This window comes from Delphinapterus leucas, chromosome 7, assembly GCF_059928025.1.
Source record: "Delphinapterus leucas isolate spDelLeu-1000000601 "Yukka" chromosome 7, BTC_Dleu_Yukka2, whole genome shotgun sequence".
NCBI classification, from domain to species: domain Eukaryota; kingdom Metazoa; phylum Chordata; class Mammalia; order Artiodactyla; family Monodontidae; genus Delphinapterus; species Delphinapterus leucas.
The window spans coordinates 78,855,898-78,881,298 of NC_143135.1; the positions used below are offsets into that span (position 1 = coordinate 78,855,898).

Sequence of the window (25,401 nt, forward strand, 5' to 3'; positions counted from 1 at the left end):
AGGAAAATCTGAGACTCCTTTCCTCCTTTTTTTTTTTTTTTCGGTACGCTGGTCTCTCACCACTGTGGCGCCTCCCGTTGCGGAGCACAGGCTCCGGACGCGCAGGCTCAGCGGCCGTGGCCCACGGGCCCAGCCGCTCCACAGCACGTGGGATCCTCCCGGACTGGGGCACGAACCCCGTGTCCCCTGCATCGGCAGGCGGACTCTCAACCACTGCGCCACCTGGGAAGCCCCTCCTCTTTCCTTCTTTCTTGCCACCTTTTCCTTATTTGGGTTTCTGTAGCATGTGTGGTTCGTGCTACTTGCTTGGCAATTAGTTAGCATTGATCTTACTCTCTGTACACATTCATGTACATTTCTAGTCTTACCCTTGTGACCGTGGAAGTAATAATACCTCTCAGGGTTACTGTAAGTCTCAAAGCAGATTAGATATGTAACGATGCTTGAAAAACTATGGTACTAAATATAATTCTAGGACACCAGCCAAGGGATCTGGGGGTTCAGCCAAAGTAGGGTTATGAATCTGTGTACTGGGAACAAACACTGAGACAAGGGTCCGTTTGCACACACTGGGTTAGGCAGAAGAAGGTGTACATCTCTGGGATTCATCCTAACCCTTGGTATACTGGCCCACTGGAGAGCAAGACTGGCCCTTCTGATATGAGCGCCACTGATGGCTGGACTGAGGTTCCAGGCATAATGGTTGTTTTGAAGATTGACTTGGGTACTGGGGAAGGCCTTGACTGAGGTAAAGACAAAGTGACTCTGGCTTTCAGGCAAAGACAGAAGAATGTGGTAGAGAACTTGCTAGTCACTTTCTCTGTAAGGCTTGGTAAGATTAAAAATAGAAGTGTTTTCACTATAAGAACAAAATGGAGTTTTTAGAAAAAATCTTGAAACTTCTTTTTTAACCTTTTAAAGAAAGTCCTAGGCTACCAACAACTTTCTTACAGAAGAGCAATCCTTAAGATTTTGTATTTTCTTTTGTGATTTATTCTTTGATTTTTGTACCAAGAAATGTAAATATCAAGGGAGAAAACCCCTCAAAACCTCGAAAATTCTTGTTGAAAATTAAACCACGTTCTTGGAGAGGAGAAGAAGAATGGATTAGTAGACTGAGCACTGGATGGTGATTAAAAAACTTGAGATCTTTTATCAGCTTCCATATTCTTTTATAATCCTTTTTCCCCGAGTTTCTTGGGGGAAGGGGGCTCAAAACATTGTAGATAACAATATAAGGGCTATCTATGACTCCCAAATTTCTAGCTCCAAATTCTTCCTTGAACTCCAGCTTTTATATCTACTACCTAATTGGACATCTTCTCTTGGATGTGTAATAGGCAACTCAAACCCAGCAAAGTCAAAATTTCCCTCTTGATTTCCAGCCCTCATAAACCCATTCTTCCTCTAATCTTCCTCATTTCACCACCTTTCTCCCACTTGCTTAGGCCGAAAACTTTGGAGTTATTCTTGACTCCCCCCACCACCTTTTTCCCCTAAAATCCCACAGGCACTTCAGGAACAAATCCTGTTGGCTTTACCTGGAAGAATTTCCTCGATCTGACCATTCTTAGCATCTTCATTGCTCCTTCCTTGGTCAGCACTGTCATCATCTCTCCCTTGGCAAATGCCACAGTCTGGTGTCCCTGCACCCGCTCATAAGCTTTTACAATCTCTTTGCCACCCGGCAGCCAGACTGACCCTTTGAAACCTAGCTGAGATCATGTTATGTACCTGCTCAAACCCTTCTCATGTCATCAGCATGAGGTCGATCTCCACAGGTGGCCTGCAGGCTCTGGGTAGTTTGGCTGGCTTTCTCTCGGACCTCACCTCCTTCTACTTTTCTTCTCCCTCGCTGCCTCCAGCCATACTGGCCTTTCTGCTGTGCCTCAAATGTGCCTGACCCCTTCCTAGCTCAAGGCCTTGCACTTACTGCTTCCTCTACCTGAAACCCAGAGACACCATGTCTCCTTCCTTCCCTCACTCACATCTTTGCATAAATTTCCCTGACTCAGCATATCCTTTCCCTACACATGCTTTTATAAAATAGCACTCCAACACCCTTTATCCCCTTCCCTGCTTTATTTATTTTTCACGTCATTTTTAATGTCTTTCATTGCATCTAGATTTATTCATTCATTTGAATATTGAATGTCTCTCCCATTAGAATGTAAGCTCCTTGAGGGCAGTTTACATTTGAAAGCAGCTGAGCCTAGACTGGTGTCCACATAAAGTAAACACTTAATAAATATTTTTTCATGCATTAAGAATGAGTACTGAGGGTGATGGTGGGATAGCTAGGGCCTTCAAAAAAGGCTGAATTATTTGTGGAGATAAAACTGTTTTAGGGAAGGGGTGAAGTCTTTCAAAATAAATGGTCAAAAATTTATTAACTTCCAGAAATTGTCAGTTCATACATGCAAATATGCCTAAAGTTTAGTAAAGTGACACACTACAATTGTTGGACAGCCGGCGATTCATGTGGAATGTGCTCGAATAGGACTTTTGACATCCCATCCTCTACCGAGGCAGCTGTGAACAACCAACCTCAAAAGCTCATATTATTTACATTGCATTACAGGCCTGGGCTTTTCCAAGAATAAACAAGTTGTTAACTATTTACACAGACTTGCTTTTTTTCCCCCACTGCAGATGAGCTAAAATGGATTTGAATGTTACATTTCTCAACTGGTCTTTTGCAACAGTTTTTTTTATCCTTCTCTCCTTATTTTTTCTGATCTCTCCCTCTACTCTTGTAGGAACAACATGCTGCATTGTGCAACAAAGGTTTAATATTATCCCCAACCATTTAAAATGATATATTGAATGAAAGGAAAGTGTGTTGGATTAAGATTAATGGAGAAGAGAGTAACATGAGGATATGTGCATTAGAAGCATCCTCTTTTGGACTCCAAAGTCACCCACTAATTTCCTACTGTAACTTATTTACCAGCAGGCTTCCCAATTCTGCTCTATTTCAATTCCAAGAGTCTAAGTGGTGAAACCAAGGCAGAGATTATGGCATTTTGAGTATAATAGGATGCCTTTTAGTCTTGCCATGTTGACAAGCCACTTGGGGATGGGCATGAGACCAGAGACAGGGTCAGCAGATGGAAGATAATCAGAAGATGCTGCTTAGGCCTACTCAGGCCTGTAGGAGAGAGACACAGTGAATCTTTTGACCTAGACGTTTCTATGATCCCTTATGGGAGTCTAAAACTCCAACCTGTTGACAAACATTATGCATTTCCTCTCAAATGGTACTTTGCTGGGTAATTTGGCTATCAACATTCACAAAAAACCTTCAATATCATTGTACATATAAATGAAAGCACGTGAAGACCCTGTGATATGTTTTAAACATATCACACAGAATTCCAAATAAAAAACGGTAGTTCATTTGTGATCTACCATGTGAAATGGAAGTCCAAGGTGTTTCCAAAGAAACATTTGAAAAAGAACAGAGGACCTAGAAAGGTGGGTCTGCCATTTCACACCAGGCTAACTGGAAGAGAGCTTGGTCCAGCCACAGAAAATTTAAGGCTGAGCTGTTAGGGAAGCTCCTCACCTAGGTGAATCCATTTGTCCTTCAGTAGCCTTTCTGGTACTTTCCAAATAGTTATCACTGAGGTTAGTAGGACAATACACAGAGGTCATCAGAAAGCAAACTCTGTTCTGCTTCCTCTTGATCTCAAAAGAAGCAGTCAAACCACACTTTGTTCAAAACTGTTATTTAACTGAATATTTTTGCACTGTTATTCTGAAAACAAGTGAGGAGCATATGTTATAAATTATTTCTGCACAAAATTCCTCTTTCAGATGAGCATATAAATGCTCTGACTGAGTTCTGACACAAACAAAATCACTATTTCTTGTGCTTTAGAGAGACTATATCTTTCCAAAATACATACAACTATATCTGGAAGCCAGTTCTCTTACTCAACAAAGGAATAAGGATTTGTAAGAATTACTTTCGGGGAATGGAGGTTAACCACAGTCAGTATATTATTTGATTGTTGATATAATTTGGAATTTGGAAAAGAAAAATTTCAGGTCACTGCTTATCAATCCTTGTGGTACTATAGCTCAGCTATCTCAAGGGATATACACAAATTCTCCAAAGCATCTCAAAACAAAATTAATTCTAATTGCTTCAAAAACAACAATTATAGAAACCTTATAAGGTACCAGGGACTATCTAGAGTTCTACATATTTTGACTCATTATATTTAAGCCTCTAAATATCCCTAGGAGGTAAGAACTATTCTTACTGTAATTTTACAAAGGAGGAAACTAAGACAGAAATTAGGGAACTTGACCAATCTCACAAGGCTAAAAATAGCAGATCTGGGGTTTGAATTCAGTCAGGTCTCAGAGCACATGCTTTTTGCATCCAGTAACATTCATTTATTTAGTGAAGTCTTTACAGTGGACATGCCCCTTGGCTAGCCCTGGACATAAGGAGGACATCTGGCTGGTTGTGCTCGGTACCAGATGCCTTCAGGCTGATGTTTCATTGCTATGGGGTCCCTGTCACAGCTGACCAGATTGCACGGCCTGCAGAGATAATTGCACCACCTTGATCTCCTTGCTTATTATTTAAAACAAATAATAGGTTTATTGAAATATAATTCACATAACATACAATTCCTCCATTTAAGGTGTACAATTTAATGGCTTTCAGTTATTCACAGATCACCTTTAGCATGTCATCCATCACCTTTAGCCACCATCACCTTTAGCGTGTCATGCCCATTAGTAGTCACAGCTGCCCCCTCCCTCCAGCTGCTGACAAGCAGTAATCAGCTTTCTGCGTCTATGGCTTTTCCTATTCTGAACATCTCATATAAATACAATCATACAATATGTGGCCTTTTGTGTTTGACTTCTTTCACTTAGTGTAATGTTTTCACATTTCATTCATGTTGTAGCATGTATTAGTCCTTTTCTAAATTGCCAAATAATGTTCCAATATGTGAATTTACCAGGTTTAAAAAAATCCATTCCTCGTTTAATGGCCATGTTTCTACTTGTTGGCTATTATGAATAATGCTGCTGTGAACCTTTGTGTGCACTTTTTTGTGTGGACATATGTTTTGATTTATCACAGGTATATACCTAGGAGTGCAATTGCTGGGTTATGTGGTAACTCTATGTTTAGTGTTTTGAGGAGATGCCAGACTGTTTTCCCTCCTTGCTTATTGATACTAAGAAGTTTTCCTCAGCTGACTGTTTTTGCAAAAGTGACTTTTCTTACTCTGTAGAATCAGTTGACATTGGAAAGCAGGGGTGCCAGATTTTGTCTTCAACAGTCAAAGATTCAACGTCTGGTTGGCTGTAAATAGCCGCTTTCAGTAACAGAAACCAAATGGAAAGTTTAGAGTAACCTTGAGTAACTGCTCCATCCTTTTTTTTTTCAACATTTTATTTAAAAAAAATAATTTTCTACTTCTTATACTTTATTTATTTTATTATTATTATTATTATTGGCTACGTTGGGTCTTCATTGCAGTGCGCGGGTTTTCTCTAGTTGCTGTGAGCTGGGGCTGCTCTTTGTTGTGGTGTGTGGCTTCTCATGGTGGTGGCTTCTCTTGTTGTGGAGCACAGGCTCTAGGCACGTGGGCTTCAGTAGCTGTGGCACGTGAGCTCAGTAGTTGTGGCTTGCTGGCTCTGGAGCGCAGGCTCAGTAGCTGTGGGGCACGGGCTTAGTTGCTCTGCGGCATGTGGGATCTTCCCTGACCAGGGCTCGAACCCGTGTCCCCTGTATTGGCAGGCGGACTCTTAACCACTGCGCCACTGGGGAAGTCCCCAGTCCCTTCCTAATATTGTCTTTTTAGTGAGTGTATGAAATAAATTTAATAAATGATGGTAATAATTATAGCTAATATCTGTTGAACACTGTAGATGTTCCAGTCTATGAAATATGTTAAATGTATTTTATCATCTAATTGTAGAAGTACTGAAAATTTATTTTAATTGAAATATAGTTGATTCCCAATGTTGTGTTAGTTTCTGGTGAACAGCAAAGTGGTTCAGTTATATGTATACATATATATATGTTCTTTTTCATATTCTTTTCTGTCATGGTTTATTATAGGATATTGAATTTAGTTCCCTGTGCTATACAGTAGGTTCTTGTTGTTTTCTATTTTATATATAGTTGTTTGTATATGCTAATCCCAAACTCCTAACTTATCCCTCCCCTCCCTTTCCCCTTTGGTAACTATAAGTTTGTTTTCTATGTCTGTGAGTCTGTTTCTGTTTTGTAAATAAGTTCATTAGTATCATTATTTTAGATTCCACATGTGACATCATATGGTATTTGTCTTTCTCTTTCTGACTTGCTTCACTTGGTATGATAATCTCTAGGTCATTCTATATTGCTGCAAATGATATGATTTCATTCTTTTTTATGGTTGAGTAGTATTCCATTGTATATATATACCACATCTTCTTTATCCATTTTTATGTTGATGGATATTTACGTTGCTTCCATGTCTTGGCTATTGCGAATAGTGCTGCTATGAACATTGGGGTGCATGTATCTTTTCAAATTAGAGTTTTCTCCGGATATATACCCAGGAGTGGGATTGCTGGATCATATGGCAACTCTATTTAGTTTTTTGAGGAACCTCCATACTGTTTTCCATAGTGGATGCACCAATTTACATTCCCACCAACAATGTAGGAGGGCTCCCTTTTCTCCACACCCGCTCCAGCATTTATTATTTGTAGACATTTTAATGATGGCCATTCTGACCGGTGTGAGTGATACCTCATTGTGATTTTGATTTGCATTTCTCTAATAATTAATGAAGTTGAGCATTTTTCATGTTCCTTTTGGCCATCTGTATGTCTTCTTTGGAGAAATGTCTATTTATGTCTTCTGCCCATTTTTTGGTTGGGTTGTTTGTTTTTTGTTATTGAGATGTATGAGCTGTTTGTATATTTTGGAAATTAAGCCCTTGTCAGTCTCATCGTTTGCAAATATTTTCTCCCAGTCTGTATGTTGTCTTTTTGTTTTGTTTATGGTTTCCTTTGGTGTGTAAAAGGTTATAAGTTTGATTAAATCCGATTTGTTTATTTTTGCTTTTACTTCTATTGCTTTGGGAGACTGACTTAAGAAAATGTTGCTATGATTTATGTCAGAGAATATTTTGCCTATGTTCTCTTCCACGAGTTTTATGGTGTCATGTCTTATATTTAAATCTTGAAGCCATTTTGAGTTTATTTTTGTGTACGGTGTGAGGGAGTGTTCTAACTTCATTGATTTACATGTGGCTGTCCAGCTTCCCCAACACCACTTGCTGAAGAGACTGTCTTTTTTCCATTGTATATTTTTGCCTCCTTTGTCAAAGATTAATTGACTGTAGGCATGTGGGTTTATTTCTGGGCTCTCTTTTCTGTTGCATTGAACCATACATCTATTTTATGCCAATACCATGATTCCTGTAGCTTTGTAGTATTTTCTGAAGTTTGGGAGGGTTATGTCTCCAGCTTTGTTCTTTTTCCTCAGGATTGCTTTGGCAATTCTGTGTCTTATGGTTTCATATAAATTTTAGGATTATTTGTTCTAGTTCTGTGAAAAATGTCATGGGCAATTTGATAGGGATAGTGTTATATCTGTAGATTGCTTTGGGTAGTATGGCCATTTTAACAATATTAATTTTTCCAATCTAAGAACATGAGATATCTTTCTATTTCTTTGAATCATCTTCAATTTCCTTTATCAATGTTTTATAGTAGAACTACTAAAATGTAAGAATAAAAAAAATAAGAATGACAGACAGCTGTATTTTATCTGTACTAATGAGTAGGTAGGAAAAAAATGGTTTAGCTTGAAGTGAGAAAAACTAAAACAAAAGATAAACTTCCCTAAATAGAAAGCTGTTCAGAAGAGACTCACTTAGATGGGTTAAAGATAGTTTCATTGAGGGCATTTTATTTTCGGGAAGAAGGAAAAAGAGTGAATTATGAGTATTTTTTCTGGGTCTGCATACTCATGATACTATACCAAGGTTTGAGTTTTCTATAGGTACACAGAATTTGTTGCCAAAGTGTGATAGAAGCTAGTAAACATTAACGAAAGAGAAATGAGGAACTATTCTTATACAACATTTTTATTGGCTTTTGTTAAAAGCCTTCCTGTTGCAAAGCGCCCACCTCTTACCTAGTATGAAAATCCATTTGAGTAGGTTTGCCCACTGTAACCTACTTCAAAGACCAGTGAGCACACATAGAGTCAAACAAACAAACAAACACAAAAACAATGAGAAACAAAACTTATACAGTATGTTGTCTGTGATATGTTTAAAGTAAAGGTGGATACATTTATATTCATCATAACAAATCTTAAGGCCAAAAAAGCCACTGCTTGTAAAGAATTATTATAATTTGTATAGTAATGCTATTTCCTATTAAAAGAATTATAATACATGTCAGGGAGTCCACAAGTAGGCTTCTTCCTGGAAATAAAAACCAAACTTATCAATTTGCCTCAGTGTATTAGGTAAGAAAAAAATGACCGGTGTCTAACTGAAGCGTGCATTGTGTTGATCCTGATTTTGTGTAAAACTGACCATATAGGAATTTTCCATTTGGATTAAAATTCTGAATCCAAAACTAAGAAACAGTTTAGAAGCATAATTATTTTCAACAAATTCTAAATTTCCCTTAGAATTGAAGGCCATGGGAAGAATATGTAACCTGAGTTCTGATTTAGTCCTTAAGATCCGGTTACCAGCTGCTCTCGGTCATCTTCATTCCTTAGGAAAGACTAGACTTTTCTATTTAGCAACCAATCCAGGAACTAGATTTCAGCACACTAACCACATCTTCCTTCTCTGTATCATACTTGTACGCTTTGGGTCCTGAAAAGAAGTAAATGTAGCCTAAAAGAGACAAAGTTGAAATTATGATTACTGAAAATGACTTGCAAATTTATAAATGGGATTGTCTTGTAGTTGTAACTTTCTTGAGGTAGCACCAAAGGGGGACTGAGAATGTGTCAGGTGGCAGTTAGCTAATCCTCTTCACAGCTCTCTCTGAGCCCTAGAACTTGACACCCCTAACATGTTGATCATCTCTCATCTCTCTTCTCATGCCAGAGGTGGTTTTTGCTTCTACTCAGGCTGTTCCCCTCCAGGAAATCCAGCCCCCGCTGCTTTCTTTCCCTAATCAAACCTCTAGCCATTCTTTAAAACCCAGCTGAAGTCCCACCATGAAATCTACAGCACCTGATGCCTGTTTTGATCTTTTCTTCCTCAGATCACCTCTTGCAATTATTGTGAAGACTACCACACAATTCAGTACTAAATTATAGATTGTCTTGTTTTCTAGTAATTTCATCTGTGTTGGATAGAGGGTCATTTCCCAAAGAGAATAACCATTCCACAAGTGCAGAGACCATATCAAACTGTATTTGCATTTCTGAACAGTGTCCAGCTCTGTGCTACGTACTCAAGAAGAATGTTTTGACCGATTCAAAAGATCCAATTAAACTTATTCAACCCAGTTCAATTCAATTCAACTTTCCCAGCTATGTGTTAAATTTCAGGAGTTGGGTGATGGTGTGGGGAAAGCCCCTGGGAAGGTTGAGAGTATGTGCATTTTAAAGATGAAAAAGGTAATTTTGACTGGATGGCCTTTATGATGTAGCTGACTAATGCACTGAAGCTATACTTTTAAAACTTTCCATTTTTAAAGCGAGAACCATAATGACAGACATTTTATACTCTTTCTGGTGGTTAATCTTTTTAGCTAAATTTATAAGGGACTCAGGGACAAAAAAATAAGAACCAAGGACTCCCATTTGGAAATCCATCTTCTTCTATGTTACAGCAGAGACCAGATTTCTTGTTACAATTTCTACAAAGAAACTTTACAGTGGAAACACTCACCATTTAACTCCATAGCATCATCTATGTGGCCATTAAGTCCCGAAAATTCTTCTTCAGTATTCTTTGGATAGTCTTTTTCCATTTTCCTTTTTTGTTCATCATAGCTGGAAGAAATATTATTTCATAAATAATATAAACAAGAAGTATTTATCGATTGTAGAAGACACTGCGCTAGTCAGGCATATTTAGTCAGGGCTGATTTATGATTTACTTTAGATCTCTCTCTGTCTCTCTGTCTCTCTGTCTTTCACACACACACACACACACACACACACACACATTCTGCCATTTCTCTCCCAGTTTCCAGAGATTCTGGGAACACTAGTTTGGGAGTCATTTGCTGTAAACATGCTGTTGTTAAAAAATTTGCCAGATATATTGTTTAGAAATAGTTATATTGTTTAGAATTATAGGATCATATTTCTATAATTAAAAAAATACTACCTTTCAATGGGAACTCTGCATATATTTTTAGTGCTTTATTTACTGTTGCAATTTCTGTCTCTCTTTTGTTCTCTATGTATGAATTTCTTGGCTTACCAAACAGTTAAAAGCCCTTCACAGAGGCTTTCATTAATGAGCTTCTTACTGTGTACCCATAGAGGAGGGATTGAACAAATAATGCACAGTGAATGAATAAATACATGTGTGAATGCTCAATAGATAAAGACAAGAAATGAGAAAATCTGGAATAATGGAGACTTTGCCTTTTAAATTGTTTTAATTGAATTAAATTTTTTTGTTTCCTAGAAAGATTATACAACTGACCAAAGAGTAGATTAGGTTTTTTTTTCTGAATCCACAACTACCGTGCAATGATAACTCTGAAGATTAGTTAATACCTCTCTTTGTGATCTAAATTACCCCTTGTAGAAAAGACTGTGACTTGTATGAATCAGTATGACTTGTATGAGTTCAGCATGTAGGCAGGGCAGACTCTTTTCCCTTCAAGAAGTTTTCATTTAAAGTGTGAGAAAGTCCCTTCTTCATTAGCATAGAGCTCCCAACGCGGACATTCCCAAGGTGGACACGCCACTGCTTTCCCACCCAAAGGTCAATTTCTCCTGTGTCTGGGCCACTGAGAGTTTCCTGCAGCAGCAGATCACATCCACCTTCTCCTGAAATGTGCCTTTCTTGTAACAATGACTGCACAGGCCAGGGGACAGATCTCTCATGATACTGAGCAGATCAAACGTTGGGAAAGAAGTATTCAGGCTGAAACTGACTAGTGGACTGAGGTGCTTTATGGGGTGTTGCGGATAGAAGTGGAAGCTAAATCCTAGAAGTATCAATAGGAGTCCAAACTCCCTTTCCAGGAGAGCTATTAGAATCTTCCAAGTAGGCCAAGGGGAAAACCAAGCTATATGAGTTACTGTAAGCACAGATAAACATGGAAGCCATTTACCATATTTTGTTGTCATCAGAAGTGCCAATAAAGAGTGGGGACAGGACACCTGTATGGTATTAGAAGCAGTGGTTGCAAGGTATCAGGACTGTAATGAGGGAAAGACTGGAGAGAAAGAACAGCCAGGCATATTGCCTCTCCCATGGCTTAGACTTCTTTTGTTCTGAAATCTAGAGTCAGACACTGAAAGTACAGGTTGTTTACATATTAATCTTTGTTCACTAGGTTTTCTTCTCTCAATTCCCTGAGGCAGCTGTACTGGGAAAATGGATGCTTTGAGTGAAGGGAGTGAGGAAGATAATTCCAAAGCTTAAAATATTTGGGGAGAGGGATGCAAAAGGAAGAACCAAGAAGTGACCAAGAGACATTTGGTGTCTGTAGATATAGAGGGAAATGTGGTGGGGGGATGCCAGAGAACATGACATTTTGAATTCTTTGCTTAATGTTGACCCCTAAGCTCAGGGAAAACAGTGAAAAGCCTTTCATGTCTTTATCCTCTTTTGTCTGCTCTGAATAGGGGATTAGAAGCTGAGCTATTATAATTAGAGCTATGCCTTACCTTTGTGTTCTTTAAACATTTATGAGTGATTTTGAGAACTTAATCACCATTTATATTGTTTTATGGTAAACGGTGTTCTCAGTTCCAAACAAGTGACTGACTAAAGAATATCTATAGGGAAACCTATTACAAGTTGGGATCTGCTTGTATTATATTTAAATTGGATTGAGAAATCGAGAAAGTATGAAAGGAGAGAGTAAAGATCTTTTCTGAGACTAGAAATACTGTTTAAATAATATAGGAATAAGTTTTAAAGAGAAAATGATGACTATTAATCCAATAGAAAAATCTGAAAAAGAAATCTTTCTCTTTTTATCTGTCTGTTTAGTTTGCTAAGGTGGGTGATGGTGACATCTAAAATCTTATATTATATATATATATATATATATATATATATATATGTTCAGAGGATAATGGAGGTAATAATATTATATGTAAATAAAATTTCAGAAGAAATTTTAGAGACACAATGTCTGGCTGAGAATTTTAATTTTCAATTGCATTTATAAAAACGTAGGCAAAAATTTTGGCAAAACTATGAAATCATTTTTTTTTCCTCCATCCCTTCTACCACTTATGTATTTAATAGTCCCTCTCCCTTTCTGCCAACCCCCTCTCTGCCCTCTTGCCTCTTATCCTATAACTGCTTTCCAAAGAGTATTACTCTCAATAAAATCTATCTCAAAGTATCAGTCTGACACATAAGTCACCATTTTAAGATTAGCTGATAACATGTATATTTCATTTGGACCTTTTACGTAGTCACTGTGTAGATGGGCCTACATAATTAACATAGGGTTACCTACTTTTCATTTTACCAAGTAAGAACATTACCATCAACCCTCAGAATAAAAATTACCACCTATTTTCATTATCATTTCACAAAGAAAAGAAACTTTAATACTAAAAAAGGCAGAAAGGACATAATCTCAGAATAAAAGATGGTTCTTGCCAATAATACTGACCCCGATCACACCCCCCTTTATTGTTATATGTTTATTATAGTGTGTTATATAGTATATATATATACAGTATATATTATATATAGTATTATATATATTGTATATATAGTGTATATATGTGTATATATAGTATATATATAATAGTATAGTGTATATATGTGTATATATATGTGTATATATGTGTATATATAGTATATATATAATAGTATAGTATATAGTATATATTATATATAGTATAATAAACTATGTTTATTATAGTGTGCTATTTTTATTTTTCTGTGGACTGCTGAAAACTTTGTGATGATCTAGCCCTTGGTTTTTGGACAGATATTTGAGGATTTCTGTTATAGAGCAAAGAGTGTATAGTCAGATGGTTCTGGGTTTGAGTTCTGACTCTGTTACCTGCTGGCTCTGTGATCAGGGGAAAGTGTTCTGAGCTCTGAGCCCTGGTTTCCTTATCTGCAATACAGTAGTCATGAGGATGAGAGAAATCACACACACACACACACACACCCACACACACACACACACACACACGTGCCTGGTACATGTCAACATCAAGGTCTGACCCAAGCTATAAGACTTTGTAGTTTATTTTGGCCCCAAGAACCAATAACTGACTGGCTAGTATGACATTTAGTGAATGTTGCGATTTGGTCTGGGATCCTAAGTCACCAAAGAGTTTAGTCTTTACCTAATTTTTTAAACACACTTCATTAGTATAACATGCAATAGTAGGCAAGGTTGAGAAGAGGAGAAAGGAAGGCTAGAGAATGTTGGAGGTAGTCCAGAGACCTCAGCAGAAAGGGGTTAGGAGGTCTACTAGTATGTTGAGGATTTGGCTGAGGGTAAAAGAAAATTAAATTATATGACAGGATGAGAATTATGGGCATGGGTATTTTAATTGACAGTAAATAAATAAATCAATGGTGAAGAGAATAAAAGGTGACTACGTATGGTAGATGGGACGGATCTCTGTATTTGGATTCAGAGGGCATAAAATATATCCTCAGATGGACTATTTTTAGCTGTGTGACCTTGATCTAATCACTTAATCTCTTAGATGCAATATTTTCACTATGAAATCGAGATAGCAATACCTACTTCTCAAGATTGTTGAGAAGGCAGATGGGAAAATGAGAGAATATGAGAAAATACTCAGTGTGATTCCTAACACATAATAAACCATCAATATTTGAATACTGAGAAAATATTTATTGTAAATATACTAGAAACCTGCTAAAATCGTTGCATACGTTTTCTCATTACTGAGGTCTTTTTTGTGAAATCTAAATATCAGCTAAAAATGATTGACCGGTAACTATGTTTATGTCCTTTAAGGGTATTTGTTTAATCATTTAATATTGATCAGTGGGTATAGATATTAACTAAATCATTACTGACAGTGACACTTTACTAGTGATATTGCCATAGATACCTGATGTGGTTTTTCATATATAGTATCTTACTCTCTACCTTTGTAATCTAAGAATTTGGGGACTATATTGGTAAAGTACTTGCATATTGTTTAACTGTATGCTCAGACCTTAGATTTGTTAGGAATTTCTGGTGTTTTCATTGTGATGATTTCTAACTTATGTCAGTGGCAAAACTTAACTCCATTCTGCCTTCTTTGAAGTACTGAATAGGGAGTTCAGTCTGCTAAAAGATGCTTAAAGAAAATGTGAGAAAGGATGGCAAAAAGAGGAATTTATTGATAAGTATTTATGGTATATGTTTCAGGAAGTTTCTTCAAGGAGACCTTTCTAGTGAAATCTAGTGGAATTTCTAGTGGAATCCCCTTTGAAGTTAATAATCCACTCCTAGCCAGGAATCACATGGCTTTCACGGAGGAAGGGACCTTTGTGATCTCACTAGAGAGGGCAGCCGGGAGAGTGGTCAGGAATGAAGAGAAGGGAGAAGAGTAAGAAGCTCAGGTCCCCATGAGGAAAGTGACTGTGAGAAAATTCTGAAACAAAGAATTAATAACAATGTTGAAATGTATTGATGGTCTCAATTACTATCTTACTGTATGATGAAATGCAAATTTATATCTCCAGCCTGAATTCTCTGAATTCAAGACCTGTATTTCCAACTGCCTTCCAGACATATCCATTCATCGGTCTCACTAGCATTTCAAACTACATATGTACAAACTGGAATTCCTGTTTACTCCTTTAATTTTGCTTCACTTCTTAATTTTATTCTTTCCCTATTGAATGGCCTTAGCTTCCTTGTAAAAAATCAACCGAGCATAGATACATGGGTTTATTTCTGGACTGTCAATTTTATTCCATTTACCTATATGTCTATTCTCATGTTAGTATCACATTGTCATGATTACTTTTGCTTTCTAGTAAATTTTGAGATTGAGAAGTCTGAGCTCTCCAACTTTGTTCTTCTTTTTCAAAATATTTTAGCTATTCTGGGTCTTATGAGTTTCCATATAGATTTTAAGATCAGCTTGTCAGTTTCCCTGAAGAAACCAGTGATATTCTGATAGGGATTGTGTTGAGTCTGCAGATCAATTTTGAGAGAAACTCCCATCTTAAAAACATGAAGCCTGACCCATGAACATAAGATATCTTTCCACTTAGACCTCGTTTAATTTCTCCCAACAATGTTTTGTAGTTTTCATATTACAAGTTTTCTACTTGTTCTGTTAAAATTTGTTTCTTAGTATGTTTTTCTTCTTGATGTTATTGTAAGTGGAATTGTTTTCTTAATTTTATTTTTGCATTGTTCATTGCAGTGTACAGAAATACAATAGATTTTTTTCACTTTGAACACGTACTCTGCAAACTTGATGAACTCATTTATTAATTATAACAGTTTTTTTTCTTTTGAGGATTCTTTAGGCTTTTCTATGTAAAAGATTATACGACATACAAATAAAGATAATTTTACTTTCTTTCCAATCTTTTCTATCATTAATTTTTTATATCATTCATTCTTGCTTAATTGCCCCACTAGAACCTCCAGTAAAATGTTGAATAGAAGTGGTGAGAATGGAAATTTTTTTCTTGTTCCTGATATTAGGGGGAAAGCATCCAATCATTCACCACTGAGTATGATATCAGCTGTGGGTTTTCATAGATGTCTTATATTAGACTGAACATTTTCCTTCTATTCCTAGTTTGTTGAATGTTTTTATCATGCAGTGGTGTTTGATTTTGTGAAATGCTTTTTCTACATCTATTGAGATGATCATATGGTTTTTAATTTTTTTATTCTATTGGTATGGTGTATTATATTAATTGATTTTCAGATGTTAAACCAACCTTGCATTCCTGGGAAAAAAAATTTCCCCTTGGTAATTCTTTTTATATGTTTCTGGATTTGGTTTGCTAGTACTTTTGGAGGGTTTTTGCATCCACATTCACAATATATTGGTCTGAAGTTTTATTTTCTTGTGGTGCCTTTGTTTGGTTTCCATAGAAGGGCAATGATGGCCTCATACAATAAGTTGGGAAGTATTCCTTCCTCTTCTATTTTTTGGAGGAGTTTGTGAAAAATTGGCAATAATTCTTTAAATGTTTTGGTAGAATTCACCAGTGAAACATGTAGGCCTAGGTTTTTCTTTGTGGATAATTTTTTAAATTATGAATTAAATCTCTTCACTGGTTATAGATGTATTCAAGCTGTCTATTTCTTCTTGACTCAGTTTCATCACTTTGTAGATTTCTAGGAATTTGTCTGTTTCATCCAAATTTTCTAATTGATTGGCACATAATTGTTCATTCCTTTATAACCCATTTTATTTCTGTAAGGTTTGTAGTAATGTTCCCTCTTTCATTTCTGATTTTAGTAATTTTGGTGTTTTTTTTACTAGGTCAATTTAGTGAGCAGTTTGTCAATTTTCTTGACCTTTTCAAAGAACCAAATTTAGTTTTGCTGATTTTCTCAAATTGTTTATATATTCTCTACTTCATTCATTTTCACTGTAATCTTTATTATTTCCTTTTTTCCTGCTTATTTTAGGATTAATTTGCTCTTTTTTCCAGTGTCTTAAGTGGAAAGTTAGGTCATTGATTTGAGTTTTTTCTTCTTTTTAAACATGGGTATTTACAGCTAGAAATTTCCCTTTGAGCACGGCTTTAACTTCATCAATAAGTTCTCATATGCTGTATTTTAATTTTCATTCACTTTTACGTATTTTCTAATTTCTCTTGTGATTTCTTCTTGTCCCATTTTTTGTTGAAGAGCATGAAGTATAATTTCCACTTATTTGTAAATTTTTCAGTTTTCCTTCCGGTATTGATTTCTAGCTTTATTCCAATGTGATCAGAGAAGATATTTTGTATGATTTTAATGGTTTTAAATTTACTGAGGCTTGTGTTTTGGTCTAACGTATCATCTGTACCGGACAATGTTCTACATGCACCTGAGAAGTATGTGTAGTCTTCTTTTGTTGAGTGAAGTGTTCCATAGATATCTGTTAGGTCTAGTTGGCTTATAATGCTGTTCATGTCTTCCTTTCCTAATTGCTCTTGTTGTCCAGTCGTTCTGTCCATTACTGAAAGTGAAGTATTGAAGTCTCCAACTATGATTATTTCAGTTGTGGTTTTCTCCCTGCATTTTTGTCAGTATTTTTGCTTCATCCATTTTGGGGCCCTGCTGTTAGGTTGTCTTATATTCCTGGTAGAGTAACCCTTCTATCACTATAAATTATCTCTCTCTATTCCTAGTAATATACTTTTTATTTTAAAAGTATTATTTTACTGTGTTTTGTTGCCTGGTATTAGCATAGCCACCCTGGCTATCTTATGGTCATTGTTTGCATGATGTATATTTTTTCCATCCTTTTACTTTCAGTCTATTTGTATCTTTGAGTACACAGTGACATCTTGTTTTTTTATCTTTGCAATTTGATTAGATTGTTTAATCTATTCACATTTAATATTATTGATATAATTAGATTTATATCTGCCATTTTGCTTTTATTTTCTACAGGTCTCATATCTTTTTTAGTTCCTTTTTTCCTCCTTAATGCTTTCTTTTGCTTTAGTGAAGAATTTCCAGTGTACCATTTAAATTTCTTTTATGAGGTTTTTACTTCATTTAATAAAGTTATTTCCTTAGTGGTTGCTACAGAGCATACCATATATATTTTTAACTTAACATAATCTGCTTCAAAGTTTATATATAAATGTATATTATATTTCTATATGTTATAAGCCCAGCCATACAATTATGTATATACATATATATATATATATACACACACACAGCTTTATACAGTTAATTTTAATTAATTTAAAAATCAGTTAAGAGAACAAATACACATTTATACTATCTTTTATAATTACATAATTACATTTACTGGTACTCTTTTTTTATGTGGATTCAAAATTTCAAATAACTGTCTGGGGTTACTTGCTGAAGCCTGAAGAATTTTCTTTAGTACTTCTTGTAAGGAAGATGCTAACGACAAATTCTCTGTTTTTGTTTATCTGGGAATGTTTTTATTTTGCCTTCATTTTTGAAAGATAGCTTTGTGCAATATAGGATTCTTGGTTGAGAGTTTTTTCTTTAAGCACTCTGAAGATGTTTCCCACTACTTTCTGGCCTAACTGGTTTGGCTGACTTCCAGTCTTGTCCCCCTCTAATCCAGCCACACTGCTGCCAGAGTGATATTTTAATAACACAAATCTTAATGGGTTGCTTCCTTGTTTAAGACATTTAGAGATATCCCTCTTTTCTATAAATTAACACTGATCTCCCTAGAAAGGCATAGGTCCTCCATGATCTCCATCCTTGGACCAAATCTCTCATTCTAGCCCACGTTCTAATCATACTGAACTGCTTGAGGTTTTCCTCCTATACACAGGCTTTTTTATGCATCAGTGCTTTTGCTTCAACTGCTCTCTCTGCCTGGAAGCGCCCTTCCCCTCCTGTTTGGGAAACTCCTACTCAACTCTCAAGATGAAGCTCAGTCACTGTTTCTTCTAAGAACTCTTTCTTGACAATTTTGCTAGAATTGGCCATTTCCTCTTTGTTTTGCCCCATTGATCCCTGTGCAGTCTTTTACGAGGCCACCTGGATTGCTCTTAATTACTTATCTATACATTTACCCTCAACTGTAAGACTTGTTGAGGGCATTAATAACACCCAATATGAACTGAGTACTTACTATAGGACAGGCGTTTCACATTTTCCTCATTCATTTCCACAACTCGATGAAGTAGTTACTATTTCTGCCTCCATTTTGAAAATTATTAAACTAAAACAGAAAGGTGATCCAGGTTGCCAGATGACTGCTGTTAGAGTTGACATTAACACTCTCTTACTCTTGTCTACACTCTTATAAACAGCAAACTTTGTGCCTTCTCATGTGTCAAGGTCCTAGTACAGATCCTGACATGTAATCATGCCCAATATATGTATGTTGAATGTGATAGTTTGGCAATACATTAAAAAAAAAAAAGATTAAAAAGCCAAGATTTTGAACTCCACCCATCTTTTAAATTTTTATTACTTATTATTTATTTCTCTATGGTGACTAACTATAAAATCCTTAAATAAACAGATTCAGCTCCAGTATTCTTGGGGTATCTAGGAAGGAAAGAATTTAGAAGACTGTATCCTATTTTGCATCAATCGTGCCTCCATATATATAGAAAGAGTGATTTAGGAGTGGAAAAGGGCTGGAACCTGTAGATTTGTAAGTCACTTTACACAAAATTTAGAAAACACTGACCATGTCAAAGAATGATGGAGTTGATAGCGCCTCCCTGTCCCCCCGCCCCCCCACCCCCACCCCACCCAGTTCTCAGGAACTACTTGGTGTAATCACTGCTCTGGTATTAGTAGGCAAGGGAGAACATCTATTGGGAGAAATTAACCATAGGTAGTAGAAGTAATGTAAAGAAAAAAACTGGCTGGATCATTTAGGCCTTCTAGGAAAAGAAAAGGAAGGAATGAAAGCAAACAAACGTATGGGGAAGTAGCCCTTGTTAGTAAAGTTTAACCAGTATGTCATTTGGTAATGTAGCATATGATGGCCTCAGCATGGCAGAACCCCCTTTTGGATTTCACTTTGTAGTTCTGTGAGCTGCTCCTCTGTAAGTTACTATCAATATTACACTGACATGTGGGTTCTTACTCTTACAACCTGAATCAACCTAGCCCCAAGCCAACACTCAAGCCTCAGTGGAGGAATTCTTCAGTAGTTTTCTCATGCCATTTCATTCACTAAAACGGGTCCCCAGCCCTAGGGGTTCATGGAGAATTTCCCTGACAACCTGCACATCCAGAGACTTTTCTTCCCTTGGCACATTATTTGTGTCACAGACTGAACTAGCATGAGGACCAAAGAAGAACCTGAGGAATGACTAAGGAAAATAAATCCTAACACAATGTCAATGGGTGTCAATAGTAAAAATATTCGTCTGTAACTTGAGGCTTCTGTATTTCTTGAGTGTGTCCATGTGCTTTACCTATAGAACTTCATTGCTTCCTTTGCTTTTTCCTTCCAGCCCTCTTTCTTCCTATTTAGAATAGGATGTAATGGCTGAGGCGCCATTGATCACCTTGAATCCTGTGGCAACTATGAGAGTGGAAGCTACCTGTTAATACTAGAGCAAAATGCCAGAAGGAACTTGGGTCCCTAATGGCCATGGACCCACCTTACCAGCTCTAAATCTGATAAACTTCAGACATTTTACATATATGAGAAAGAAAGACCCTTATGTGTTTAAGTCACAGTTATTACTAGGTCTCTCTTACTAGCAGCTGAACATAATTTCTAACCAATATAGGCTTTACAAGACAATAAGATGTCATACTCATGCGTGAAATGTGTGGAATTCAGGGGGATTTATTAATAAAGATGATATGTTAGCTTTTCCTGAACTTTTTTTTTTTTTTTTTGCGGTATGCGGGCCTCTCACTGTTGTGGCCTCTCCCGTTGTGGAGCACAGGCTCTGGATGCACAGGCTCAGCGGCTATGGCTCACGGGCCCAGCCGCTCCGCAGCATGTGGGATCTTCCCGGACCGGGGCACGAACTTGTGTCCCCTGCATCGGCAGGCGGGCTGTCAACCACTGCGCCACCAGGGAAGCCCTTTCCTGAACTTTTGAGGTTATTTGAAAATAACCTTTTCAAGGTTATTTGTCTTATTCCTTAGTATGTAAACCGGTGTCTGTGTTGGAGAGTATGAAGTAGAAGACTCCGATTGCTGAAATGACTGTCTCTGCCTTGCCAAAAGCGGAGATTTCAGTGCAATTTCAGGGCCCTTCAGTATTGAAAAAGGAAATCCCCTTTGACCAGCTCTTTGACTGGATTGCTATTTATAGGAATACTGAAGTTTAAGCAATCATTTGTTAATTATCACAACTTTTAAAGCAATTATTTGCTAATTACCATATAAGTTCCTACTGTTACTGAACAGTCACTCTTTTTGAGCACCTATTATATGCCAGGCACTGTGCTAGGTATGTACGTGTATTATATCACTTAATACTCTCAATAACCTGGGGAGGTTAATATCAAAAGTGCCTACTGCAGTTTCTTTTCCTTTCCAGCAAAAGGAGCTCTTCAATATTTGTATTAGTGTCCTAGGCCAACTTTTTAATGAATTTGTTTTATCTAGATTACTAAAGACTTTTCCTTAATAGACACTCACAGAGGTTCAGTTGGAAAGGTTCAAAATTATTTCCTCAGGGGGATAAGGCATCGTTAAAATCAGGGACCCTCCCCTCCCCATCCCTAAATTTATGGAGTATTATAAACCTCTCACCAGGCCCCTTGTGTTAGCCGTTAAGCCTCAGTCCTGCCTGGTTGGAGGTCCGTGCTTTACTGCGGGTGCTGGTGGGTGGTAGATTAGTCCAAAGACCAGGCGATGAATGGAGAATAGAAATAATAAGAGAGAGGATAATCCCTCCAAGGAGAATCGGGCCATGAACAGGCTTTGACAAATAACCAAATAATCATAACTCATACTCTCACACACCTGCTCATACACGCATCTCTGGATGCCATTCTCTGAAAACCTAAAATGGGAGTCGGATTTCTCAATATCTATCTTCCTGTATGTCAACACGGTGATTACAGCCACCTTACCTTAAAGAAAGACTTTGGAGAATATGCCCAGCAGATATTAGGGACTTAATAAAGGAATAACTATTGCTATTTCATAAAGGAAGTTCTGAAAGAAAATTAGCTGGCTTAGTGGTTTAAACATTGGACTGGAAGTGACAACTCATGACAGCAAGTAATACTTTGAGCAATGCTACCAGGGCTTTCAGTGGCCCAGAAAAGTCAGCAGGGTCCACATTTTGACATTCATTTTTATGAAATAAATTTTTCTTTTCATGAAGTATATCTGTGCTTCAGTTATATTACTTTCTCAGCTCTAAATTGAAGAAGATGACAGATATTTATTTATAAATTTATTTTATGCCACAGAAATGGTTATTAAAATAGATAATAGAAAATAGAATGAAAATCCTTGGACCAAAGCTGGGTCCTCTGCCAACCAGACCCTAACAGGGACCTAAAGTGTTTAGCACAGTCACCTGTTTAGAGTCTGTTTTGGTTTCTTTCTTATAGTTCAGAAAAACAAGCAATGCTAAAGTGAGAACTGTGAATAAAGAAGGAGCAGAGGCAGCGCTTGACAAAGAGCTGCACTCAGTTCTCTAACATGAGTCAATTAAAGTGGTAAGATGAGGCAGGAGAGATGAGGTGTGACCCTGTGTGCAGTGATTGGATCTGCTTACAATAACCTCCTGCAAGACGGGCATGGAAATGATATGTAATCCTCCTTGGATAAGAAGAATCTTTATGTTCTGGGTTAAAGGACTTAGCAATAAGGCCTTTGCCTTTCAGTAAAAATTTCCTTCAAGGAGCCCCATAGTCATGACCACATTCATTTTGCACAAAATCACAGACTATGCTGGAATGCATAGATACTCAAGAGGAAATCAGTTCTTCTTTCAGGCATTCCCAGTGGGTAATTATATACTGGGAGTGCTACATCCACTCTCTTAGGCCACTGGGGGTCCAGTTAATGAGTGATTTGAAAGCTTGGGATGATTCATGTGCTAAAGACCAAGCAATGGGATTATTGAATGAATGTTTCACTTATTTGGACGGTTCAGTACCTTGAAGACAGTATCAACCATCAGTAAATGACACCCCAGTGGCTGAGAAGAGTCAATGGGCCTATAGCAAACTTGCCTTGCATTCTTTTCTGCAAAAGGATTTTTCCTTCTCACTGAATACATCTGGACAATCAAAAGGAGAAAAGCCATACCTGTAGTATTCATCTCCCACAAAGAAAAGGGTCTTCTGTGCATCCTTGAGATAGACGGCAGCATCTATTCGCTGCACGTATCTTGGGAACCCAAAGTCATAAATAGTCCGAGGAGTACCTTGCATTTGGAATCCTCTTGTTATCCAGTAGTGGGGTCCTGGAAACAGAAATTAAAATTTACAAAAACTCTGTACCATTTAGTGATGCTCTTTACTCATGAGGATTTCTATGCAGGATCACAAATAGGGCTAGTTTATCAGATATTTACCATGGCTAAAACCTAGTAGGAGATAAAAGCCTCTATTCAATTCAGTAAAAGACTTAAAACTTGCTCTGGAGGCAAAATCCCTAGTGATGCCTTAAGAAAGCAAGAATATTGATACAATTATGCTTTAAATTTAACACATTCAATTTTTTCAAGATACCTTTCATCTGTATAATCTCATTTCAGTCTCATGTATGTATGAGAGACAAGGGGCAAGCAACTCACAAAAGCTGATTCTTGCTTAAATTGGCACTAACCCTCTACCCTTAGCCCTCAGCATCAAGAAAATACAAGCTAAAACTGATAGTTATCACTTATTGGACAACTTCCATTGGCTAGCCATTGTCATATCTTCAAGGTTGTTATTATTATAATTATTTTGCACAGAAAGAAATGGAGACTGAGAGCAGTTAGATAACTTACCGAAGTCACTCAAATAGTAAAGGTCTGGAGCCAGAGACATATTGTGTGCGTCCACCTCCTGAAGTTGCAGGCGTCTCTCCTCTCCCAGCTGCTTGTATTGTTCTCCTGAGGGTTCCATGCTGATTTTTGTGAATTAGAGGCTCTCAGAAGAGTATACCATGTCACTCAGAGCAGAGGTCCAGGGGACAGGGACTAGGTTTCTACCTCCCTGGACACTGTCACTTATCACAGTGCCTCACTAGATGACATCTTTGGCTCTGAGAAGAGTTTGATAGTCACTGTCACTCCTGTCATGGTCACAGTACAGAAGAGGGGTTTTTCATCCCCAATCTGAGGAGGAGTGACTGGAACATGCTCTGTGATAGCTAACAAATGCTGACAGTACTAGGTGTTCCAAACACACCAGGCACTGTACCCTGCCACTTCTTTCTTTGAGGGTTCTTTAGGGTACCTTTAAAGAAGTAAGCTGTGCCCCTCTCAGCCACTTCATAAGCTGCATCCACATTGGACATAAGCTGCGGAAAGGAGCTGGTGATGGTGTTGGGCCGGATCCCTGACATCAAGTGAACCTGCCGACGCCAGAAAATCCTATTGGGCGATGGAAAAGAAATCAAGATCAAGGGTTGACTTAGATCTTCAATTGAACCTGGGCTGAAATATACTGCAAACCACACTTCAGAGGCCATTTCTAAATGCCTCTTGCTCTTGCCTTGTTTTTAAGGAGAACATAATTTTTTTTTAACATATCTGGGACAGTCATAGTCTAACCAAGTTTGTTTTATTTATTTATTTTTGATTTTTTTTAACATCTTTATTGGAGCATAATTGCTTTACAATGATGTGTTAGTTTCTGCTTTATAACAAAGTGAATCAGTTATACATATACATATGTTCCCATATCTCTTCCCTCTTGCGTCTCCCTCCCTCCCACCCTCCCTATCCCACCCCTCTAGGTGGTCTCAAAGCACCGAGCTGATCTCCCTGTGCTATGCGGCTGCTTCCCACTAGCTATCTATTTTACGTTTGGTAGTGTATATATGTCCATGCCAGTCTCTCGCTTTGTCACAGCTTACCCTTCCCCCTCCCCATATCCTTTTTTGACTTTAGTAAACAATTTCTTCTCCCTTTTCATTCTTTTAGTATCTCTGTAATCCTCTTTCCTTCATTTATTTGAGGATGTTCAAAACATGAAAGGATAGCAAGTGTTGACATCAATGATTTATACACTTAAGCTGTGCACCTTCCTATTCCAAGTATCATTTGCTACAAATTTCCCTTTCCACTTCTGACCTTTTAAAAATTAAAATCTCATAAAGATAAATACCATCCAGGTGCACTTTATGGATATTATATAAATGAGCCAAACTTTTGTGGTTGGAAGAGGCTAATTATTTCCTGTAAAAACAGCAAAAACATTAACAATTATAAATGATGTTGCCTATGTATTTATCTACTGAAAACGTTTATATCTTTGGACCTAATGGCTACTTCAGAGAAACTCTGGTACACACACATTAACTTAAGATTTATCAACTCAACCACCTGCCTATCCAGTATTATTTACATAAAATTGTGGGAGTATACAAGAGGGTACTGGGCTGAAACCTTCAATGCAAATGAAGTCCACTTTGAAT

The 25,401-nt window shown here is 37.3% G+C and overlaps 1 protein-coding gene across 1 annotated transcript in view; it reads right to left on the minus strand.

The window, feature by feature from the left end:
• Window positions 1-8,054: 8,054 nt before the first annotated feature.
• The window catches only part of MMP20 (matrix metallopeptidase 20), a 51,407-nt gene continuing 34,060 nt past the window's right edge, over window positions 8,055-25,401 (minus strand). The window contains exons 7-10 of the mRNA XM_022560547.3: window positions 24,219-24,355; window positions 23,080-23,236; window positions 9,900-10,003; window positions 8,055-8,891 (exon numbers count right to left, since the gene is read on the minus strand). Coding sequence (XP_022416255.2) covers window positions 8,791-8,891; window positions 9,900-10,003; window positions 23,080-23,236; window positions 24,219-24,355 — 499 coding nt within the window. The 3' untranslated portion in view covers window positions 8,055-8,790. The remainder of the gene's footprint in view (window positions 8,892-9,899; window positions 10,004-23,079; window positions 23,237-24,218; window positions 24,356-25,401) is intronic.